The sequence below is a fragment of the Euphorbia lathyris genome, chromosome 6, assembly GCF_963576675.1.
Source record: "Euphorbia lathyris chromosome 6, ddEupLath1.1, whole genome shotgun sequence".
In the NCBI taxonomy this organism is placed as follows: domain Eukaryota; kingdom Viridiplantae; phylum Streptophyta; class Magnoliopsida; order Malpighiales; family Euphorbiaceae; genus Euphorbia; species Euphorbia lathyris.
In genome coordinates this window covers 80,584,110-80,609,007 of record NC_088915.1, presented here as the reverse complement: position 1 = coordinate 80,609,007, position 24,898 = coordinate 80,584,110, and the positions used below count along the sequence as shown (strand labels likewise).

Sequence of the window (24,898 nt, the reverse complement as noted above, 5' to 3'; positions counted from 1 at the left end):
CTCTTCTCCTCTACGTAGCGATTGAAGAGCGGTCCATTGGGGCAATGCTGGCCCAAGAGGGAGACACCGGTGTTGAGCACGTGGTGTATTATCTGAGTAAGAAGTTCCTGGAGTACGAGCTCAAGTACAACATGATCGAAAAGACGTGTGTGGCAGTAGTATGGCTAACGAAGAAACTACGGCATTATTTTCAATCATATAAAGTGATCATTATTTCTCGGATGGACCCCGTGAAGTATCTGTACCAAACTCCGTCTTTGACAGGGAAGCTAGCCCGATGGTTACTACTTTTATCCGAGTTTGACATTGAATATGTAACGAAGAAGGTTATCAAAGGGAGGGCCGTGGCAGAGTTTCTGGCCAACCAACCTCTGAATGCAGAAGAGGAAGAGATAAATTATGATTTCCCCGATGAGCACTTAAACGCAATTGAAGTTATACCATGGAAAATGTTCTTCGACGGAGCAGTTAATTCGAATGGAGCCGGAGTTGGAGTACTACTTATTTCACCAGAGGGAGAAAGAATCCCGATGGCCAAGAAGTTGTCATTCCCTCTTACCAATAATATGGCCGAATATGAAGCGTGCATTTATGGCTTAGGGTCATTAGCAGCACTGGGAGCATCATATGTCGAAATTTGGGGTGACTCCAAGTTGATCATCGAACAGGCACAAGGAAACTGGGAAGTGAGGGAAGAAAGGCTACGTCCATATCTAGATCAGCTAGAAGGGTTGGCACAAAGATTCAAGGAGTGTCGTTTCTATCACATTCCTCGAGCGCAGAACCAGGCGGCGGATGCTTTGGCCACTTTGGTGTCAGTTTGGGACAACCCCCGGAACCTTGCCTCGAAACCGTTGGTATTGAGGAGATCTCACAAACCATGCTACGAAGACGTAATGCTGTTAGGGGCGGATGAAAAACCGTGGTATTTCGACATCATGAACTTCATGAAGAGTGGAACATATCCGGCAGAATCAGAACCTAGGGACCAAGCTGTGATTAGAAGGTTAGCCCGGCAGTTCGTCATCCACAATGATTTGCTTTATAAAAGGCACACCGATGGGTTACAACTGAGGTGCTTGGATGCGGAAGAAGCCCGCGAAGCAATGGAATCAGTACACTCGGGAATTTGCGGGGCCCATATGGGAGGAGCAGTGTTAGCCAAGAAAATCATCAGACAAGGCTTCTATTGGCTCACCATGGAAAGAGATTGTAGCGAGTATGCGAAGAAATGCCACGATTGTCAAATCCACGGCGATTGTAGTCATCTTCCAGCCATGGAATTACATGTGTTAGCACCTATTTGGCCATTCGCGGCTTGGGGCATTGACATCATTGGTGAGGTAAGGCCTAATGCTTCAAACGGGCACAAGTTTATTGCAGTCGCCATCGATTATTTCACCAAGTGGGTAGAGGCAGAGTCGTTTAGCAAATTGGGATCCAAGCAGATGAGAAAGTTCATTGAGAAACACTTGGTCACCAGGTTCGGAGTGCCTCATCACATGATCACGGATAATGGGGTCCAGTTTCAGGGGGAAGTAAGAAGTCTCTTTCGAGAATATGGCATTGAACATCACAGATCTTCTCCGTACCGTCCACAAGCTAATGGGGCAGTAGAAGTAGCTAATAAGAATCTTAAGAGGATTCTCGTAAAAACGGTGGAATCACATCGGAATTGGCATGAGCAGCTCCCACTCGCATTATGGGCTTATCGCACGACAGTCAGAACCTCGACTGGGGCAACGCCGTTCTCCTTGGTATACGGAACAGAAGCAGTCCTGCCGATTGAGATCGAAAAGCGATCGTTGAGAATCGCAGTGGAAGCAGAAATCCCCGAGACGGAATGGGTGAAGAAGCGATATGAGTAGTTGGCTTTGGTTGACGAGAAAAGGATGGAAGCCCTTTACCATGTACAGTTATATCAAAGAAGGATGGCTCGAGCTTTCAATAAAAAAGTCAAGACCAGTCCTATCAAAGAAGGAGATTTGGTGCTGAAACAGATTCGTGTGACGCACACCGACCCTAGGGGCAAGTTTAAACCTAACTGGGAAGGGCCATTCGTCGTGAAGAAGATACTAAGCAAAGGAGCGGTGAAGTTAACTACCATGGACGGCATGGAATTCTCCGAACCTACCAACCTGGATAGGCTTAAGAAATACTTTTCGTAAAAAAAAATAGAAAAAGAAAGAAAAATTCCCGATAGGTTGAAAACCCGCAAAGGGCGACCTATGCAACAATAAGGGAAATCCCAATGGGTGAAAACCCGAAAGGGCACTCATTTAAAAATTCCGGGATAGTAAAAGGAGAGGAGAAAAATCGCCGGGATCCGAAAACCGAAAGGCGGGTCCTGGTAACAATAGTTATAACTTGAGCAGTTACAAAAACAATGTATAAGAGGCTAAGTATTTCTGTTGTTTGTAAATAAATAAAGGCATGAATATATTTGACGAGAATGATTGGAATCATCACAATCTACTGAAGGTATGGTAATATGAATCATGAGTTATACATTTTCTATCTTACTGTTCACAAAAAAAAACCCTACCTACTATCCACCCCACTCCCTATACATCAGCTATACATCGGGGTAACTCTAATGAAAACCACGAAGCAATACATAATGAGCCTAATATGGAGGGAAGTCCCAGTAGGCCTCAAACTCCCTCAAGTGCGATGCCCGCTCCGCAGATAGTGTCTCCTCGGCAGCTCGGAGCCTCTCCTCAGCAACTCGTGCTCTCTCCTTGGCAGCGAGGCGTCTTGTGGTCTCAACATGCACCCTCTCCTCGGCAGTGAGGCGTCCAATCGTCTCATCACGCGCCCTCTCCTCAATGACAAGACGTCCAGCAGTCTCCCTCCGCATCACCTCCGACCAGTGGTCGTTCCGCTCTTGGTACACATGGCCAACCCTGGCATCGGCCTCCCGCACCGACTCACTCCGTCTCCGCTCATGGGCGTGAAGATCGCTCTAAAAAAGGAAAAAAAAAGAAGAAAAACAGATATGAAAAAAAAAGAGAAAAAAACGAAGCAGCATAGGCAAGAACAGAAATCATACATACATGCATGCATCCCACTACACTAAAATAAAGTAAGGATACATACCAGGTGATCGGCGCAACGCAAGCTGAGGCGGTCTCGGAGGTAACCGGACATCCCACATAATCTGTACAGGTCTCTCTCGTAGTCAGAGAAGCGTCTGAAGGATCAAATGGGACCCTCGAGGTAAAGATAGAAGGAGCCGCCTCGACCCCCGCATAAACTGCCCCGGACTCATCGTAACAAACCGTGGCAAAATCTCTCCCGTAGTCCGGTACGGGCACGCCTAGGGAAGACCTCTCCGGTCGGGCGGCACTGGAGGACTCGCCGACATGGTAGGGTGGCTCGTCTACGGATGTCTGAGCTCGAGTACCGTCAAAGAAGTCTGACAGGTGAGCGCTCCTCCAGGACCCCTCCTGCAAATAAAAACACAATAAATACCGCTAACCATCTCATGAATAAAAGGTAAAAAGCGGAATCACTTACCGGGACCTCCTCCTGACCAAAGACTGCCGCGACAGCCTCCCTCGAAAATACGTCTGCCACCGGATCCACCTCCATCGCTACCGTCGGGGCATCCCTCGCGCTCAACAGAGTCGATAGGTAGGGATCACGGCCCCCGGCATGAACCCACACCTCTCTACCGAAAAACCGACGGGTCAAGTCCTGACGGATGACCGACAGGGGCATGGTCCGCACCGCGAACATGGAAACGGGAATCTCGCCCGGTGTCCAGTGTGCGTCACTAACCCCAGTGATGCCTCGGTCCCCCAAATACCATGCCTGCACGCAGGGGCCGGTGAACACGCACTGCTGCTCCTGGATCACAGATACATACATGTAATCGGGACCAAAGTCGAGGTCATCCCACCTGAACTTAATCTAAAAAAAAAAAAACACAAAGAGAAAGTCAGAACGGTTCAAATAAGAATCTAGCACGACTAGACGACATCTACCTGTCCCAGGGTCCGCGAGTCAATCCAATCTAGGAGCCGCGCCACCGTCCGTCTCCTCTCGGCGCCTAGGTCAAAATCTCTCCATCGGGTCATGAGAGGGAGCCTCGGTACTTGTGGCCGAGGCCGAGACTGGCTGGGAAGAATCCGCCTCTCATACGCCCAAACCTGCGGTAAAAACAAAGATTATAAGTGTGAAAAGCGCAAAGAAGATAAAATGGGTGAGTCAGGGGCGCGTCACGTACCAGCAGGGCAAAGGTGTAACCACCGAAGTCCTTGCGCTTCCGGCAAGTCAGATCCAAAAATTTATATAGAAAGGCTAGACCTGCCCCCGCCCAATCATAGGAAGCCGCCGTATCCAAATCACTGAGTGCCTGAATAAGACCCGCGTGTACCTTTCCGCCCTTGGTGCGGAAAATCGTCTCGCTCAGAGTATACACTAAGAAACTACGAACTGCCACGTCAGTATCGTCCGTCTCGCAAAAATCCCGGCGACTCAAAAGGCTCGCAGTAGAAATAAACTTCGCCGGAGTAGATCTGGCGCCTGGACAAACTCCCGGCCCAATCAAAGCAGCAAGCCTAGCGAGGTCAACCCGCAGTCGCATCAGGTCAAAATGAAAGGGAACTGGAGTGCTGCTCCCCCGCAGCCCCGTCAACAAAGAGAAATCTCTGGGCGAGATGGTCATCTCCCCAAAGGAAAGATGGAAGGTGTGGGTCGAGTCAACCCACCGCTCGCATAAGGCACGTAGGCCAAAATGATCACACACCCCGTTGATGCGGGGCAGTGCTGAAATAAAGGGCTCGAAGCCCAACTCGCGCACACGGGCTCTCGCCGCGGCGCCTAGCCTAGCATACCACGAATGAATCTCGGTCGTAGTCCCGGAAATCTCGATGAACTAGAAAGAACAAGACAGGAAAATTTAAATACGATTCCTAAAGCGTACGATTGATGAAAACGCGTTAAGACTAGGTATTCTTTCATCATCTAACCTAGAGACATCTGGTCAATTAGGGCCAACTTTCTATAAAAGTCTCTCCTTTAGGATCGCTCATGTAAGGTTTAGTTAATTCTTTAATCCACTCCCGTCCGCATTGACAAGGAGCATAGGTTAAGTTTACTATTCACGTGCATTAGTTAAGTTTTCACTATTCACGGTTTTTTACTATTCACGTGCACTATTCACGTGCATTAGTTAAGTTTTACTATTCACATGCATTAGTTAAGTTTTCACTATTCACGTGCATTAGTTAAGTTGTCACTATTCACGTTTTTACTATTCACGTGCACTATTCACGTTTTTACTATTCACGTTATTTTTACTGTTAGCATGCAGGAATTCGCAGGGTTACTACTCACATGCATATAACGCGCGTTCGTACGCAGAAACAAACAAGTGTTACTTGTAAGTGAAGAAATTCATGTTTTCTAGCTAAAATCCTCTAAGGCAATCTAAAAGTTAGCATGCAAATCATGTTCGGATAGGAATACTAAAGCCTAGCATTTGAATCAAACAAAAGTGAGAAATCACTTACCTCGTTGCAGCGTGTCCGGCTCAGATGCGTCTCAGGATCGTGGAAAGGGTCCACTCTATCCAGGTTCACGTAAACCTCATCCATGCCTCTCGTGCCATCGCATTCATCCAAATCCATCCCGAGGATAATCCAAATCAAAGTCTAGAGAGAGAAAGAAGAGAGAGAAGGTGTGGGGTTGAAATGAAACCCCACCACCTTATATAGGAAGAGGGAATGGCATTCCCGTAAATAGTGAAAAAAGTACGATGTGACATAAAGGTAAAAAGTAAATAATTAATTACCAGGTGCACAGACCTCTGATTTGCAGTCCGTTTCAGCCCGCATTTCTCCCAGACAGCAACCAATACTGTCAAGATATGAACTCCAGACGACAGCTAATTTTTACAGAACAGTGACACCAGTCAAAATACAGACAGCAGTCAACAGAAAAATAATCATTAGTCTATATCATTTCAGACCAAAACATGTTCCCATTAAACCTCCGAGACACTAGCTCCAGACAATGGTGTTTTAAAAGAATTCAGAATCGTTAGAAAGAACTTTTCTGCCCTTGAGCCATCTTACCTACGGTTCACGACCGAGGTAGCTTTTTAGCCATCTTACCTACGGTTCACGATCGAGGTAGCTTTTTAGCCATCTTACCTACGGTTCACGACCGAGGTAGCTTTTTAGCCATCTTACCTACGGTTCACGACCGAGGTAGCTTTTTAGCCATCTTACCTACGGTTCACGACCGAGGTAGCTTTTTAGCCATCTTACCTACGGTTCACGACCGAGGTAGCTCTTTAGCCATCTTACCTACGATTTACGACTGAGGTAGCTTTTTCGCCATCTTACCTACGGTTCACGACCGAGGTAGCTTTTTAGCCATCTTACCTACGGTTCACGACCGAGGTAGCTTTTTAGCCATCTTACCTATGGTTCACGACCGAGGTAGCTTTTTAGCCATCTTACCTACGGTCCACGACCGAGGTTGCTTTTGAGCCATTCTTACCCATAGTCAACGTACGCTAGATTCCGAGAGAAAAACATCCACCGACGGCCGATCCAGAGGCAAGGCTGGAAAGAATCGACAAACAACACCGGAGCGCACAGCGCGAAGGTCAGGTATTCTCCCTCCTACTCTTTACGTGTCTTTTACTTTTTATATGTTTTACATTGCATGTGTGCGTTAGCAAAAAAAACGTTTTCAAAACACACACATCACTGTCAAAATAGCAAAGTAGGGGCAACTGTAGACACCGAGTCGGAGGACCTGTGACGAAAACCTAAAAACAAGACGGTGGAAGCGATTAATTCCGGAAGTTTCGAAAAATAATAATAAAATAAATAAGTTATGGTGGGTCGCTGTTGTTGATTGGATGGCTCGCGAAAGCTTAGCGGCATGGTGCGAGTACTTAGCGGCGGCCGACGCGCGTTCGACGACAGTCGGACACCCGCTCGACGATGCAAAGCGCGCGCTCGACGCCCGTCGGATGCACGCATCCAACCAGGAATAGCACGCGCTCGATGTCCGAGCAATGCACGAGCTTGGCAGCGCGAGGCGCGCGCTCGTTGGCCACGGGGTGTGTGCGCCCGGCAGCACGGAACACACGTTCGGCGGTCACGACGCGTGGACGCCCGACGGCGCGGAACGTGAGCTCGACGGCCGCAGGGGGCGTGCACGCCCGGCGGCGCGAGACGCGCCCCGGCGGCTGTTGGGCGAGCGCCCAACCGCGTCGGGCGGACGCCCAACGGCAGTTGGGCGCGCACGCCCAACCTCGCGTTGGGCGCTCGCCCAACGCTGTTGGGCGACCGCCCAACCCCCTTGGGCGACGCCCGATTTTACTCGGGCGTCGCCCATTTGTCCGGGGACCCGTTTGCCTATAAAAGGCACGGATCCCCATGCATTGAAGGGGGGGGATTCTTTGGAGCTTTCTCACTCTAAACATTTTTAGAGAGAGAAAGTCAATTTTTTGGAGAAAATATTTTTTTTCCCAAAAAAATCCAAATTTTCCCAAAGTTAAATTTTTACAAAAAAACACAAAAAACCGGAAAATCACGACTCGTGGAATCAATCGGCTCCGACTGTTAGATACCGAATTTAAGGTATTATCCGAGGACTAGACTCTTTTATTTTATTTAATTTATTTCCTTCTTCTATTTATTTTTATGTTATAGTTTTTATTTATTTAGTTATTCATTTATTTTATCACGTTTTATTTAATTTAGCGTATTTATTTAATTTTTGTCTCGTGTTGAATAAAATTTGGTTTTGTTTTAAAATAAAAAACCTCGTTTTGATATCCCAATACGAACCGTGATTCGATAAAAAGGTAGTTCGGGTATTAAAGACGTTGTAATTATAAGTTGTAATTTAAAGAATTTCCAAATAATATTTTAAAATAAAAACGTCGTTTTAGGAACGTCCGTTATTGACTATGATCCATTTTTGGTAGTTTGGAAATCCAAAACGATTGAATTAGATTTAATTTAAAGCTTTTGAATAAATCTGGAAATAATTGGAGTGCTGCTGTAATTTGCCATTTCTGTCACTAATTGCTGTTTACCGACGGATTTTCCGTCGGTAAATCTGCTGGAATGTAAAAAATGCTATTTTAGTCCCTCTTTCTCAACTTTTAAGTTTTTGATCCTTGGTATACATATATATAGTTATGTAATATGTACTTTTAAACTATTTTTTAGATATTTGGTACCTATAGTTATTTTGAACGTCTATATATTATTTTTCATTAATTTGATCTATTATAAGTATATGTATATATATATTTCCTTTTTCATTCATTTGAGTTATATTGGATTTTATTTTAAATGTTATTTACTTGAGCATTTTGGAGATAATTAGTAAATATTAGTGGATAAATATATATTATTTTTGACATTTAAAATTACATTAGTTATGTATATATATAGTTTTGAGATATTTGGGCTATATTAGTTATTATTGAATAAAACTATTTTGGTGACAAATGTTATTTTCTTATCTAGGAGTTTTATTTACTATTTTCACATGTTTAAAGTATAAATGTATTATATTTAGTATTTTCATATATGTATTATATAGTCTCTTTTCATTAACTTTTATTTCATATTTCCTTTTTGGATTAAAATATATATATATATATGCTTATATTATTTTCTTTATTCTTTTGGGCCATTTAGGGGTCCATGTTTCAAAGGGGCTTTATTTGGGAGTGAATTTTGGTTTAAATATGTTTATTATTGTAATTATAATAAGTAGAGAATCCACTAAGGAAAAAGGGGAAAATAAATCACAAAAAGAGTTTTCAATTTAATTATTTAAACTAATGAGTTTTTAGAAGTTCCTAATGTAAATAAATAATGTTTTCTTGACATTTCAAAATCGTTTCCCAAAACATCACGCTTTAAAACCTTAGTCCGTTCCAACGACGGATTAAGCGAACCTTGTAATTAAAATCGTTTTCATTGTAAATAATGAAGTTTTGAATCGTTTTCTTACATGATTTTTACAAAATAAAATTGACTTGTATGTTTAACCACGTTTTCTTATCAAAGGTTTTTATCTCAAACGCTTTCAAACACTCGAGTCGTTCCAACGGCAATTCGGGTGAACTTCATCAAACGGGGTTTTAAAACGCACCTAAATCGTTCCAACGGCGATTAAGGTACGAACCATGAAAATAAATTCTTTTTGGGGAAATAAGTTAGCATAGAATTAACACGCAACACGACATGTAAATCACGTTGTAACTAAATCACTTCTTTCTTCCCCCCTCTCTTTGTATGAATATTAAACTGGTGTAAATGGGTGATTCTTTTCAATAATATATGCTCAAAACGGTTTCTAAAAAGAGAAAGAAAAGGTTTCAAATGAATTTTAAACTTAAAGAAGTATACGATTAGTCCGTTATCGCCTAACATGCTGAGTAGGAGGCCGGTGGTTCATAACCGGGCGATGTCGGGGTGTCTAGTAGCCTTTCTCCGGAAAGGAGCTAGCCTTCTCGGCTCGTACCTAAGTTTCCCGAACCCACACCGGTCTCCCGCAAGGGATCGGTGTTCATTTTCCCATTCGTGGGTGGTGACTCTTCCATATCTCCGAGCTCCGGTCCTGCCGAGCAGCTTGATTCCACGATTGGTTGCTTTCGGCGCCAATCACCGCTTACGTCGCCATGAGGTGTCCACCCCCCGGTCCGCCCGAGAGATTAGGCCGCGGCACCTCGTCTAACACCAATATAGTCCATTAAGGCCCAAATAGTGAGGGGGGCGAAATGCATGTATTCAATACATGTGGGAATTAATTTATTTTAGACAATTATGATTAGATTATAATTATGGTTAAATTAATTATGGGATAATTAAGTTAGAAGGTTTAAAGTGGTTAAATTGCTTCTAAATATTATTCTATCAAACAACTTAATGTTATCTTTATATTTAGATATAACTGTAGATAATATTTATGGAGTATTTATTTAGAATAAAACTCTAAAGAAGTAACCTAATTCTATCTAACTAGGGTTTAGATACAAGAGGCTATTTATATCCCCATTATAGGCTAACTCTAATCAAGGAGAGAGTGAGAATTTCGAATCCTACTGTAGAGGAAGAAATTGTTCCTCTTGCTTCCATCCGATTAATTCTATCTCTTCCTTTTTCTCTTTGATCTTGTGTTGATTTATTAGAGGCAACCTTTATTGATTGCTATCCTTTTGGTTGAGATTCTAATCGTTTGATTGTTTGTTTTGTTGGGTAAATTACACCAATAGTACCTGAACTTTACCTATTTCACACTTTGGTACCTAGATTACATTTTGTCCCAAAAATATACCTTAAGTAATGATGACCGGACAATTTAGTAAATTTTACCGGTAAATGACCAGTCAATGCAAGTTTGTCTGAGTCAATTACATCCATGGTACCTGAACTTTTCCTAATTCTCACTTTGGTACCTGGATTTTTTTTGTCCTAAAAATATAACTCAAGTGAAGGTGATCGGATAATTTAGTACATCTGATCGGTTAGTGACCAATAAACGAGAGTTTGACTATTTTGAATTAACAATTAGAACCTACAATATATAAAATTATAATACTAGCCTTTAATATATATGTAGAGCTAAATGGTAGTATTGTATATGTTAATTGAGTGTATGATGGGTCTAAATTTCTAATTTAAAATGGTCAAACTCACGTTGACTGGTCAAATATACTAAATTATCGATTCATCTTTACCTGAAGTGTATTTTTTGGACAAAATAAAATTTAGGTACCAAAGTGTGAACTATGATAAATTTTAGGTACCATTAGTGTAATTTACTTGTAACATCTCAATTTTGTGCATTTCATTTCATATAAACATATGCATTACATGACATTATTAGGAACATTAGAAGATAATATTTGCATTTTACATGTCATTATATCATTAAATACATATAAATAATAATATTAGGATAAGTGAAAGTATATGAAATAGATGTGCAAGTGTGTTTTAAAGTATAGGGACTAAATTGAATGATCTTAAAAGTATAAGGAAAAAAGTGTAATTTACTAAATTTATAATTTAAATCATATATATATATATAATTTCAGATCTAATAATAATAATAATAATAATAATAATAATAATAATAATAATAATGATAGTGGTGATAAAAGGGTAATAACTAGATATATGTATGGGTAAATGAGGAAATTTATCCAAACCACAAAGATAAGTTTGTAGATAGATCATATGATGGATGATCATGTGAAATTCTCCAGAACTTTAGAGAGAGAAACTCCTTTTAGAGTGAGAAAGTGAAAAAAAGAGAAGAAGAAGAAGAAGAAGAAGTATGAGAAGAAGAGAAAGGTATGTTTATACACCACCCTGTATAAATTATTGGGTAAATTCCAAAAAAACCCCTGTGGTTTGATGTTGTTCCAAAAAAACCCCTGTGGTTTGTTTTTACAAAAAAAAAGGACCGTGGTTTCACCGTTACTCGAAAAACGGAAAATGACTTAACACCGTTAAAAATGCTGACGTGGCAAGGGGTAGAGTTGGAATTTTTTTTTTTTTTTCTTTTTCTTCCTCTCCTCCTCCTCCTCCTCCTCATCATCTTCTTCTTCTTCTTCTCTTCTCCCTCTCTCTCTCTCTTCTCTTCTTCTTCCTCTCTCTCTCTTCTCTTCTTCTTCCTCCTCCCCTCTTCTTCTTCTATTTTTTTTAAATTTCTGAAGTCCAGACGTTACGTCTGAAATTCAAACGTTGAACGTCTGGATTTCAGACGTTCAATGTCTGAAACCCAGACATTAATGTCTGGTTTTCAGACGTTCAACGTCTGGATTTCAGACATTGAACGTCTGAAATCCAGACGTTCAACGTCTGAAACCCAGATGTTCTTAAGAACGTCTGGATTTCAGACGTCCAGAATTTCTAGAAAATTCCAGAATTCTGGGAATTTTCCAAAATTCTGGAATTTTTCAGAATTCTGGAAAATTCCAGAATTCTGGAAATTAAAAAAAAAGAAAAAAAGATGAAAAAAAGAAGAAGAAGAGAAGAGAGAGAGGACGAAAAAGAAAAAAGAAGAAGAAGAAGAAGAAGAAGAAGAAGAAGAAGAAGAAGGAGGAGGAGGAGGAGGAGAAGAAGAAAAGGAGGAGGAGAGGAAGAAGAAGAAAAAGAAAAAAGAAAAATTAAAAAAAATATTTTTCCAACTCTACCCCTTGCCACGTCAGCATTTTTAACGGTGTTAAGCCCTTTTCCATTTTTCGGGTAACGGTAAAACCACGGTCCTTTTTTTTGTAAAAACAAACCACAGGGGTTTTTTTGGAACAACATCAAACCACAGGGGTTTTTTTTTGGAAGCTGATTTTGAGGGAGTTAAAGAAGGGAAAGTTTTGAGTTTATATCTTAGGTAACTCCCAAAATTTACTGCATGTAATTTGGTTAAGTATTTTAGGAAATAAGGTATAATCTATTAGACTAGCTCTAAGTTGAATCCTATACTTGAAGCTATTTTTGTGATGCGTTTTTGAAGACTTTAAAGACTTAATTTGGAGAGGTGTTACAAATAAGAAATGTTCATATATGTGTTAGTTAGTGTTCTGGAAAGCTTGGTTATTATTGAATTTGTATGTTAGGATATAACTAGGAAAGAAGTTGATATGTGTTGTGTTGCCTATATGTTGACATAGGGTCAGATTATAAATTGTACAGAGATTATAAAATTATGAATTTTGGATATAGTATACTCTTGTTTGTCTAGTTTAAGTAGGAAAAAGAATCATACCATTTGGAGTTATATCTTTTGAGTTATGAGTGATTTCGTGGAACTGGTACAGGCAAATTATGATTAAAGTAAGACCCAAAGAGAAATTTTGTAATAAATTATGTATACTTGGACATTCTATAAAACTTTAGTATGGTATGCATATATAAGTCTAGGATAAAATGAAATTAGAATTAGTTCATTTAGATAAGTGAAAGAGGAGTTATAAGGCTTTTAAGGTTAAGAGGTCATACTAGTATAGGTACAAATATCATTTGGTGGAAACAAGTGTAATGAAATGGAAAGTAAAAAGTAATAAGTAAATAATTTTTAGGTTTAAAGAGTGTGTAAATTATATTGAATCATATGCTAAATTATATTATAGGTGCTCGTAATATTGAAGATATTCCGGAGGAGGGTACAAGTCGTCATCGAGAAAATTAGCGGCTTAGAAGTGAGTATAAACATGATGTGAAGTTAATTCTTAATTGTGTTCGTGATTTGAGAATTGTGGTGTTTGATTGGATACATATTGATGTGAATTGTTGTAATTAACTAGAATAGATATGAATTGATACTTGTTGAACATTATTTGTGATAGTTAGATTTAAATGAGTATGTGTATAAGTTAGATGTGATACGTGTTGAACATTATTTGTGATAGTTGGATTTAAACGAATATGTGTATATGTTAAACGTGATACGTGTTGAATATTATTTGTGATAGTTGGATTGGAATGAGGAGTATGTGTATATGTTAAATGTGATTTTATTGATATAGAACATATGTACACGATTGCATGAAACATAAATGGATGGCGTTGTGACATACCAGTTCAGTCACTGTTATGACTATTTGAATTTATATGGACTACATGGACCTATACGGTCAATATATGGACTACATGGACCTATACGGTCAATATTTGGACTACATGGACCAATACGGTCAATATTTGGACTACTTAGACCTAAAGGGTCAATACGTGGACTACTTAATTACATGGACCGAAACAAGATAATGTTATACCTGTTACCTGTTATTTAATCCCAGGTAGTGACTGGCTAGTGGTGTCACAACATTAAGAAAATGGTTCATTCATTTGCATTTGTATGACTTGGGTGTGAGACTTGTTTACGTGATTGTGTGTGATTGGTATTCATTGATTGTTTATATTCACTGAGTTGCGACTCATATAAATCGCTAAATTTTCCAGCTAGTTGAAGTGAAGGTTAGACTAGGACTTTAGACGCTTAAAGAACTGTAGATTCTATGGATGAAAGGTCGGTCTGCTGGGTTTCGTCTCACACTCTCTCCTCTCATTATAAGCATGTAGAATAAGTAAACTTTTGGACTATATAAGTTTGTAGACTGTATGTATAAAGATATATATATGTATATATTAACGTGTATATGTTTGATATACCTACGAGTATAAGTTGATAATATATGCTTTTATCTAATGAATAACTTTAGTTTTAAAAAAAAATTATACGTTTAGGGTGTTACATTACTCACCAAACCCGCATTGACCGGTTATTGACCGGTAAAATATACTAAATTGTTCGGTCATCATTAGTTCAGGTATATTTTCGAGACAAAATATAATCTAGGTACCAAAGTGTGAATTAGGGTAAAATTCAGGTACTATTGATGTAATTTACTATTGATTTGTTTGTGTTCGTGGAACCCGAGACTAAGAGTTATGGACACTTCGTTTGCAACTGTAGATAGATCGTCAATAAAGGTATTTCGTTCTATCCCTCTTTATATGAAATAACGATTAACGAATCTTGGTTTAAGGAAATAGGTGATTTTTTTGTATTTCCGCTGCCCTTAGATCGCCTATTTTCCTTCACTAGCTACTGAGCAAGTCACGGGTCTTCAGCCGTCTAGCCTCAATGTCAATTTCATTCTTCAACATCAAGATCCAAGTCTTGTACCTATCAGTCACTAAAGCACGGTAGTCCTCTCTAGTAGTCACTGCAACATGGATGATGGATCTCCACTTCTCACTCAAATGGGAAATGTATCTGTCAGGAATCTTCTTGCAGCTGAATCCAGTTAGATATGATGATATCCTCCGGTAAGCCGAACTGTCGACACAGTCAAGTCGGAGAATAGAAGCAAGTCTGGTCCAGGCCACACAACTGTACACAGTCTGCATGCATCTTCATCATCACATGGGTAATCTTCCACCGAGTACATATCCAGCGGATCTGCTCATCTACAATCGTCTTGAACCAGTCATGACAGTTGTTCAGACTTAAGCTAGCAAAGGTCTTCAGAGTCAAACCTTGAGACAAGAAGTAACACGGGTTGTATCTCCTCAAGAAATCTATGGCGGATCGATGACCCCCAATCTCTTTTCGAGCCACACCTGTTGAAACACAATTTCTACATAGATTTTGATTATGACAAAAATATCAAATTAAATTTATATCTCCATAATTAATAACATATTAAAGATAAAAAATGATTTATTTATACTAATGTGTTTGTTAAAGTGTTTGATTAATTACTACTAAATTTCAAAATAAACCATAAATTATTCCAACAAATAGTTTTTTACAATACAGGAAAGTATAGAAAAAGTTCATGTTATACATGAAAATATATAAAAGGGGTTTTGTGGAAAGTGGGAGATGGTAGTTCAATTAGAGTTTGGAAGGATGCATGAGTTCCAAAATTGAACGGTTTTTGTATAAATTCCTTTTTGGTCCCCAGGATGCAAGAGTTGAGAGTTGCAGACTTGTTACTAGAGAATGGCAGGGGTTGGGATGTGGATAAACTGAATGGTTGTTTTAGTGAAGTTGAAGTGAATGCCATTTGTGATATCATTTTACCCTTCACTGTTAGTGAGGACAGAAGAATCTGGTACTGGTCAAAAGATGGTTTTTATAATGTGCACTCGGGTTATATTGTCGGGATGGAGGTGGAGGAGGAAGGGATGGTGAATGAGGGTTGGAAGAGGATCTGGAAGCTGAATATGCCTCCTAAACTGAAGCTATTCATATGGCGTATCTGCTCGGGTAGTCTACCCACTCGGTCTAGACTTGCCCAGCGTCGAATTCCAATCACAATTGAATGCCCCGTGTGTGTGGATCAGGACGAAACGTATAACCATTTATTTGTTGAATGTTGCTTTGCAGGTGATCTTTGGCGAATAGCTGGGCTCCCAATACCACAAACTAATGGGATGAATTTTGCAGATTGGCTGTTGCAGGCAATTGGCGATCCGAATCTGGAGCTCATTGATAGGCTCTGTTGTGTTTTAAAGACAATCTGGGACCACATGAACAGAGTATTATGGCACATGTCATGGTGGCCGTCGGATATTAGTTGGCGCCATGGTATTGATGACTTGCGGGATTGGAGGGCGTACCAACAAAGCTCGCAGGCTAGGCCAATTGTGTTTTCTCCAACTCTGTCGGGCAGCATTCAGCGTCAATACTAGGGAGCTCGTCCATCAACTGTCTCGTCAGCCGTAGCTGCACCACAGTTTCAGTCTGCTGCTGCCGCAGTGCACAGCTCGTCCGGGGTAGCCGTCACAGCCGTACCGTCAGCCGCGACATCAGTGGATCGGGCATCTGCTCTCGATCAGAACCCACAAAATAGTAACGGCGAGACATGGAAATTAAAGATGTGGAAGCCGCCAGATAGAGGGTTAATGAAATGCAATGTTGACGGTGCCATTTTCAAGGAAGTCGGAAGGTGCGGGATAGGCGCAGTGGTCAGAGATGATACAAGTACATTTTTGTTCTGTAGTAGCAGCTGCATTGCTAGTACTAGAGAACCTAAGGTAATCGAGGCATTAGCTTTACGCACGAGTATGATTTGGCTTGCCTCCTTGCGCTATACACATGTTGAATTTGAATCAGACGCCAAGCTTGTTATTGATGCAATTATTTCTAACAAAAAGGATATCTCGGAATTCGGAACGCTAATCAATGATTGTCGAGTTATTCTCGGGTCTAATCCTACTTTTTCTGTAGCTTTTGTTAGTCGTTTAGCGAATAGGGCTGCTCACTTGGTAGCTAGGCATGCTTATTCCAATGCTAGCGATTTTTTGTCTTCTGATATGCCGGTTTGACTATCAAACGCTATTTTTGAGGATGTAAATCCTATTCATCTATGAAGTGATTTCTTTGGGTTCAGAAAAAAAAGATTTTCCTCTCTAAATGATGAAAATCACATAAAAAATCATAATAACTTAATTAGACTATCTACAGTGGTAGGGTTGAAAAAATAACGGGTAACAGATGATCACATCGAACCAAAATCTTAGTGTAGTTTGATAATTGATTATTGGTTTGGTTAGTCTATATAAAAAAGATATTGGTTTAATTCTAAATGAATTGAAGTTTAAATATATATATATTTTTTATAAAGTATATATATATATATATATATATATATATATATATATATATATATATATATATATATATATATTATAAATCTTGTTTTTATATATTAAACCTAAAATAAAGGGATAATATGTAAAAATACTTATAAAATTGACAGTTTGGATGAATTTTATTCATAATGTTGTCAAATTGAATTAATTTGAAAAGTAATTCATTAAACTGTCATTTTAGTCACGAATTTTATAATCTACACTTCACATGTGTGTCATCTTATGATTTATTAGTAACAAATTACAAAATATGAATAGACATAAAAAGTTAAAATATAAATAAATTGTTTTTATATGAGTTGAATAAAAAAATTAAATATTTATTCGAATTTAAAAATATTAATTTTCAATTCTATTTTTAAATTATAAAAAAATGTGAAGTTTTTTTAGAACTTAATTAGTGTGAATAAAAAACAAAATATATATATTATAATAATGCTTGAAATGACCTAATTTATTAATGTTAAGGGTAAAATTATCCTTATCTGCCAATGTTAGTGATAAAAGTGCACAATTTTAAATATTTGGAGTAAAATTGCTTCTGTCAGTAGATAAAGGTGGTTAATAATTATTGAGTTTAGGAGTTGAAAAGTTAGTCACTAAATATAAAAGGCTAAGTGATAAAAAGAAAAAGGTTGAGGGGCTGGAGAGATGAAAGACCTTTCCAAGACAAAAGATTTTTTTAGGCTTACATCATTTTACTTCTGAACTTGTCTGAAAAGTTTGATTGGTCCACTGAACTTTTAAAGTGTCTCAATAGTTCTCTAAACTTGCATAAAATATCCTGTTAGTTCTTTGAACTTGCGTAAAATGTAATTAATCGATCATTCGGTTGCAAAAAAGTAAGTTAAATATGGAAAATCGATTGCACATGTCTTACAAAAAGTTAAAAAACAATCAAGATCGAGGGTATGCAGTTGTTATATTAGAGAATACAAGATTTATATTTGAGCAACTAATAACTTTATTTTTAATCAATTCTTGAATTATGTAATAACATTTTAAGACACATGAAATACATTTTGTATATTTAATTTACTTTTTTATAATCGAGTGATTAATTGATTATATTTTTACGTAAGTTCCGGAGATTAACCATTTTTTTTTGGGTAATTAATTTATTAGTCCTTATATTTTGACAAAACACACTGTTTAGTCCCTATATTTTCAAAAACACATGGTAAGGTCCCTAACCTTTTTTTTCAGTGAACTGTTTAGTCCTTCCGTCTGTTTCTTAGATTTTTTACTGTTTATGACTTCGGAAATGACTAAATTACCCTTTACTATTTACCTTCAAACTTCATAAGAGAAAATCCAATTTAGAAAAAGAAGCTATTTGTATGGAGAACAAGAAAAAGAACAGATCCAATGCTTACGAATTTGAACGATTAAGAAGAACATTAAGAAGAAGAATACTCAAAGTTGATTTCAGATGCATTAGAGTGTAACGGAAAGGAAAAAAAAAAAAAGAAGAACGCAAATCCAAATTGACTAACAAAATCTTCATGAGAGTCTAACGGTAGGGACTAAACAGTTCACTGAGAAAAGCGTTAGGGACTAAACGGTTCATTAGAAAAAAAGTTAGGGACTGTATCATGTATTTTTAAAAATACAGAGACTAAACAGTGTGTTTTGTTAAAATATAGGGACTAATAAATTAATTACTTTTTTTTTATAAGTTCAAGGCGCTGTTTCTTTAAAATTTATTTCCCCCAAAAATTTTAAATTCCATACTTCCCGCTTTACAACCGCTGGATGTTTAATTTAAAAAATAAGTCATTGGTTAATCTAACCGTCCACGTGTTACTAAAACCAACGGATATAGATTACAATCCGCGTGAATCCCATTTGTTGGCTTATACCAATTCTATCACCTATATATAACCTTAAATTTGATTATTCCTCATCTCACTTTCTCTTGTTCAACGAGTCTCTGCACAACAAACACCAAACCAAATCTATCCGTCGAGATAAAATGGCCGGAAGAGGAAAATCATTAGGATCTGCAGCGGTGAAGAAGAGCACAACGAGGAGCTCCAAGGCAGGTCTGCAGTTTCCCGTCGGTCGTATTGCTCGGTTTCTAAAAGCCGGCAAGTACGCCGATCGCGTTGGCGGTGGATCCCCTGTCTATCTCGGCGCTGTTCTTGAGTATCTTGCCGCCGAGGTAAACTCTAATTTGCTCACTATTTGATTTACAGTTTCTTCTGAATTAGAAAATGACGAGATCTCGATTGATTTGTGTTCAACAACATATTTGTGGAAATCGATTACAGTAGTGCGATTTCGATCTCACTGATTTGATTTTCAGTATTTTAATTTGATTGATTTGGATGGATAGGTGTTGGAATTGGCTGGTAATGCAGCAAGAGATAACAAGAAGACGAGAATTGTTCCGAGGCACATCCAATTGGCGATTAGGAACGATGAAGAACTTAGCAAGCTTCTCGGAACTGTGACAATTGCTAATGGAGGTGTGTTGCCTAGCATTCATAATGTTTTATTGCCCAAAAGATCTGGATCTGCTCCTGTTAAGGCTTCTACTGAAGATGAGTAAATTGATTTATATTTGTTCTTTAGGCAGATCTTAGGATGATAGAAGGAATTCAATGGTTTCATTTTGTAATCAATCAATTGTTGAAATCAAAGGAAGAAAATCATTAATGAAATGCATATTGAGAAATTGATCATATAAACATTTTCTCGTCTCTACTTAAGAAACTAATCAATCAATTAATGAAACAAAACATATGGATGGAGTAGAATAAATTAATTGCTGAATTAGCCTAATTAAGCATTGGTAGTTGATCCGGTTTGCCGTGGGATAGCTTGTTCTCTTGCTGCGGCTGTGGCGGAGACATAATAAGCAACAATGAAGAGACCATGGATGAAACAAAGAATGCCTCCTACTGATAAAACTCTGTGGTGAGATATGCCACAAGATTTTCTTGATCTTGAATTTGCCAATGTTCCTACCATCAACATTGAGAATCCTATCGCCAATATTATCCTATAATCATCGTAAAAACGAAGAAGTTATGTCATAAGTAAATAAACAAGGTGTCAAACTTTCATTTCAACATATTTTATGTCATGCAAGTAGGGCGTTTCAGGTCCAAAATTGATATGTTTACATTAGAAATTTTAATATACACCATAGTGAATTAGTGAATTTGCTCATTTATCGTTAGATCTAGATTTAGTAAATCTAAGTTTCAGAATTTGCTTATTTATCGTTAGATCTAGATTTATTAAATCTAAATTTCAGGATGCTTTGAATTTCCACCTTAGAATTCTAATAAGCACGATGTATCTAAATATAAGTATAAATATAAGTTGGAGTGTAATAGCAATGATAAAAAGTGATAAATTTAAAGGTAAATAATTTATTAGTCTATTTCTTTTTAACTTTTTTTATTATTATGTCTATTTTTTTTAAGATTTTTAACTGTTATTATATTTGGTATAAAAGGACATACAGAAAATAATAGATCAATAGTCATTTTGTATAATAGTTGTTTTCAAACCTAATATATGTTAGGTTAAAAATCTAATATTAATAAAGGATAAAACTTTATAATTTATTTTTCAAAATAAGTGGATTAAACATTGTGTTATATAAAAAAGTCGGGACTAATCTAAAACGATTTGAGACCATTAACCACTCAAACCAACTTTATATACATATTAGAATATAATATCCTAATATTAATATATCGAGTATATAGGAATATCCTATATTTTTTATTACATTGTTTTTTTTGGGGAGTGTAAATTTACCTCTAATGTATTAAGTTTCTAATATTTTCAAAAAAGATCAATTTTACTTTATTTGACCGGATTGGTTTGACCGTTATTTCACTATCAAATCAAACCTTCTAAATAGATTTATTGATAACTGAAAGAGTTTCATGTATTTTGACAAATTACTTGTGACCATATTAATAATATTGTAAATCTTTTAGACAGTTCTTTGATATTGATTTATATATGATAGATTAAGTGTAATTATGCTAGTAATACATTATACATTTTGTACATTATACATTTTGGATATAATTAACTTTCAGAATATCTAGTTTAATAATTAAATAATGGATAAATAATGATAGAAATAATAAGATATATACCAATAATACGTTAAACAGACTATCTAGTTTAATAATTAAATAACGGATCAAATAACGGTAGCAACATGTACCATGAGAAGAGGAGGGAGGCAATAGCCAATTGTTTGTTAGGAGAAGCCTTATCAAAATCATCCTTAGAAGAAACACAAAAGCAGCCACCAAAGAAATTAGCAATAATATGAGCAAAAGCCATTAGCAAAGCTGAAGTCAATCCAAGTTTGAATGCTTGATAGCTTGGATCTCTACATTCAAATATCCACATTCTCAAATGCTTCACCTGTTCAAAACAACACCAATTCCATCAATTCGAAAGCCGATTTTGTTGTCGTAGAATTGTTTGATCTAAAAGTTTAAATTGATATACAAGACTTGCGAATATGTTTACTATTATATTTGGATTCTCGACTTCTAGATTCCATATTGTTAAATTTTGCTTGATCTAAATATTTAGGCCCTGTTTGGTAAAGAGTTTTTTGGAGTAAAATTAGAGATTTGAGTCACTTTAGAGGTTTTGACTAGTCAAATCTTTAATAGTGGTGTTTGGTGAAGAGAAATTTGAAGGAGTTTATTGGGTCAAAAAACTAATTTTGAAAAAACTCATGAGTTTTTTCAATTAGCTTATTGCTCCATCTCTTTTTATGGACATATTTACCCTTAAATAATATTCTCTAATCCCAAATAAATGTTTTATCATGTCATTATTTATCAATTTACACAAATGGCTATTAGCAATCAGCTAATTTTTACCAAACAAGTTCACACAATCTGCTAATCAAATCAGCTAACTAAAAAGGTAATCAGCCAACAGTTAATGTAATCAGCTATCAGCTAATTGCCAAACAGGACCTTAAACCATACATTAACCGGGTAACATACTATACTATGATCATTAAAGTTTGAGATTTATTTTCTAAAGATTATTTAGTTTCATTATTTTTTTTTGATAAAGTGCAAAAACACTTTTATTTTTTTTTTTGGTAGAAAAGGAAAAGAAAAACGAACAACAACAAACTACCCAGTTATAATAGATAGCTAAAACCAATTTTATTTCTAATGCTGACAGTTAAGAGCAATTTTACTTCTAACATTCACAAATTAGATTAATTGAAAAAATAAATCATCAAACTATTTTCTTGGAATCTCAGTCACGAATATTGTCGTCTCAATTACAAAAGTGCATCATTTTATCACTTATTTGTAATGGATCATAAACATGAGTACACAATAAAATCCAACCTTTCAATTAAAAAGTAAAATTAAAAAAATGTATCTTTTTTAGAACCAATTGTCATGAAACTGACGCAATATACGAACAAAAAATATATATATTTTTTTAATTGTGTCTAAAATTGATTCAACTCGTTACGTTAGGGTAAAATTACTCTTGACTATCAAAGAAACGAGTAAAATGGTACTATTTTAGACATTAAAAATATTTTTACACCTTGTTTTATTTTGTCAAACATACCTTGTTCTGGGCAATTTCAGCTTCAATGCCAAGTATACCAGCAACAATATCCAAAGCCATGATCAATAGGCAAATCAAAACGCCGACGTTTTGTGCCATTTTCATGTTGGTGTTCTTCAATTCTTGGAGATTTGAAGGAAATCTGATCAGTATTTAAGCATGAAGAGAAGAAGAATATGAATAAAGTGAAAAAATTAAACAAATTATTAGCTGTGATTACAAGTAAAAAAGCTTCTTTTTATAGCTTTGTAAATTTACTTTATTCTTTCTTTCTTTCTTTCATCACAAAATTCTGATTCCTTTCATGGGAAACAAGGAAAGCAAGAGTATTATTCCTCTACAACTACTACTTTCATGTTCATTGATTCTTCTACCACAATTTCAAATGCATTAATTCTCTAATTATAGCCTAAAATTTTTACGAATCTCGTTATTTCCACTCTATTTGCGTTTTAAGCTTATGTGAGTATATCTGTATTAATTGAATTTGAAGGGTCTATTCGAAGCCTCCAATAAGATAGAAAGAGTCAGGGAGGACTGGGAATCAGCGAACTTGTCCAGATGCTTAAGTCGGTGATGAGAATAACTACTGAATAATGTAGAAGCTTAGTGGAGCAATATTGATGAATTGAGTGCCTTCCATGTTCCGTGTACCTTGTATTTGTAGGAGGGTTGGATTGTGTACCCTAAATATGAGCAGGAAGCAAAGCGATAACTAATAAAATTGGGAGCTAAGAAACGGTTACAACGGCTGCAACTATGATTCCGCCAATCATGGTGTTGTGTAGGGGTGCAAACGAGTCTGCTTAGTTCGCAAACTGTTCGGATTCGGCTCGGTCAAAGTTGCAGCTCGAGCATTAATGAATCTCTATATCCACTCTATTTGTATTTCATGTTGATGTGAGTAGATGTGTATTGAACTGAAAGAGTCTTTTCGAACCCTCCAATAAGATAGAAAGAGCCAGGGAGGGCTGGGAATCGACGACCTTGCTCTGATACTTAAATGGGTGATGAGAATAACTACTTAATAATATACAAGCTTAGAGGAGCAATATTGATGAATTGAGTGCCTTCTATATTCCGTGTATAGGAGGGTTGGATTGTGTACCCTAAATGTGAGTAGGAAGCAACGTGATAGCTAGTCAATGAGAGGTCGGAAACGGTTACAACGGATGCAACCGTGATTCCGCCAATCATGGTATTGCGTGCGGGTAAGGATGTGCTTTGACATTCGGTATCATTTGATAGGTACACGTGGCTCTAGCGGTTATTAATGATGAAGGATGTGCTTTATTGATACATGTGTATTTATGATGAATTGTGTGATATCACATGTTATCATTTTGCAATAAGAAGTCAAAGATAGATAGTGTCAAAAACAACTATTTGGAGTGTTAACAGAGATTATAAAATATCCATTTAACTTTTTGATAAAAAATTGTCACATCAGTTTTTTCTAACGGTGTTAACATTATAAACTGCTTGCTAATGGAACATACCTCTTTGTAAAATTTTAAACCACATAATTTATAGCTAACAACAACACCTATTAGCTAACAACTGAATTAAACAACAATAAAAAAAACTAACTACAACAACTCATATAACAGTAACAACTATTAACTATAGCTGAACCAAACATGTGGTTAAAGTATTTAAAATATTTTCATTATAAAGTTAGCTTATTTAAATTATTTTTATTTTTTGAAATATAAAATAATTTAATTCTAACAAAACCATAAAATACTTTTCTGAGATGAGAAATTAAAATACTTTTGTAAATTTGTTTTAATATATATTAAATTTAAGGGATAAAGTAAAAATACTTTAATGTTTATAATTAGGAATAATTTTACCTCTAACATTTGAAATTGTGCTATTTTATCCCAACGTTGGCAGCATAAAGCAATTCTACCCTCAACATTGACAAGTTGGATCAATTTCAGATATTATTATAAAACACAGATATTTTATTTCTTATTCTACACTAATTACATATCTCTTGATTATAAAAATAGGATTTCATATTTTTTATGATTTAATAATAGAATTAGAGATTAATCACTACAAGAAAATAGACTATTTGTGACTATAATTATCGTCACATAATTATGAAAAGTTGTCATAAAAAAGGTTATGTG

General features: G+C 37.0%; 2 protein-coding genes across 2 annotated transcripts; one reads left to right on the top strand and one right to left on the bottom strand.

The window, feature by feature from the left end:
- Window positions 1-19,084: 19,084 nt before the first annotated feature.
- On the top strand, window positions 19,085-19,855 carry LOC136231853 (probable histone H2A.3). Its single transcript, XM_066020824.1, has 2 exons — window positions 19,085-19,326; window positions 19,501-19,855. The coding sequence occupies exons 1-2, from the start codon at window positions 19,138-19,140 to the stop codon at window positions 19,714-19,716; spliced, it is 405 nt and encodes a 134-aa protein (XP_065876896.1). The 5' UTR covers window positions 19,085-19,137; the 3' UTR covers window positions 19,717-19,855.
- Window positions 19,856-19,929: 74 nt separating this feature from the next.
- On the bottom strand, window positions 19,930-22,953 carry LOC136231852 (protein DESIGUAL 2-like). Its single transcript, XM_066020823.1, has 3 exons — window positions 22,758-22,953; window positions 21,361-21,566; window positions 19,930-20,169 (listed from the first exon to the last, which is right to left on the bottom strand). Exons 1-3 carry the CDS (start codon window positions 22,860-22,862, stop codon window positions 19,950-19,952), a joined length of 531 nt encoding a protein of 176 aa, XP_065876895.1. The 5' UTR covers window positions 22,863-22,953; the 3' UTR covers window positions 19,930-19,949.
- Between the last annotated feature and the right edge of the window lie 1,945 nt (window positions 22,954-24,898).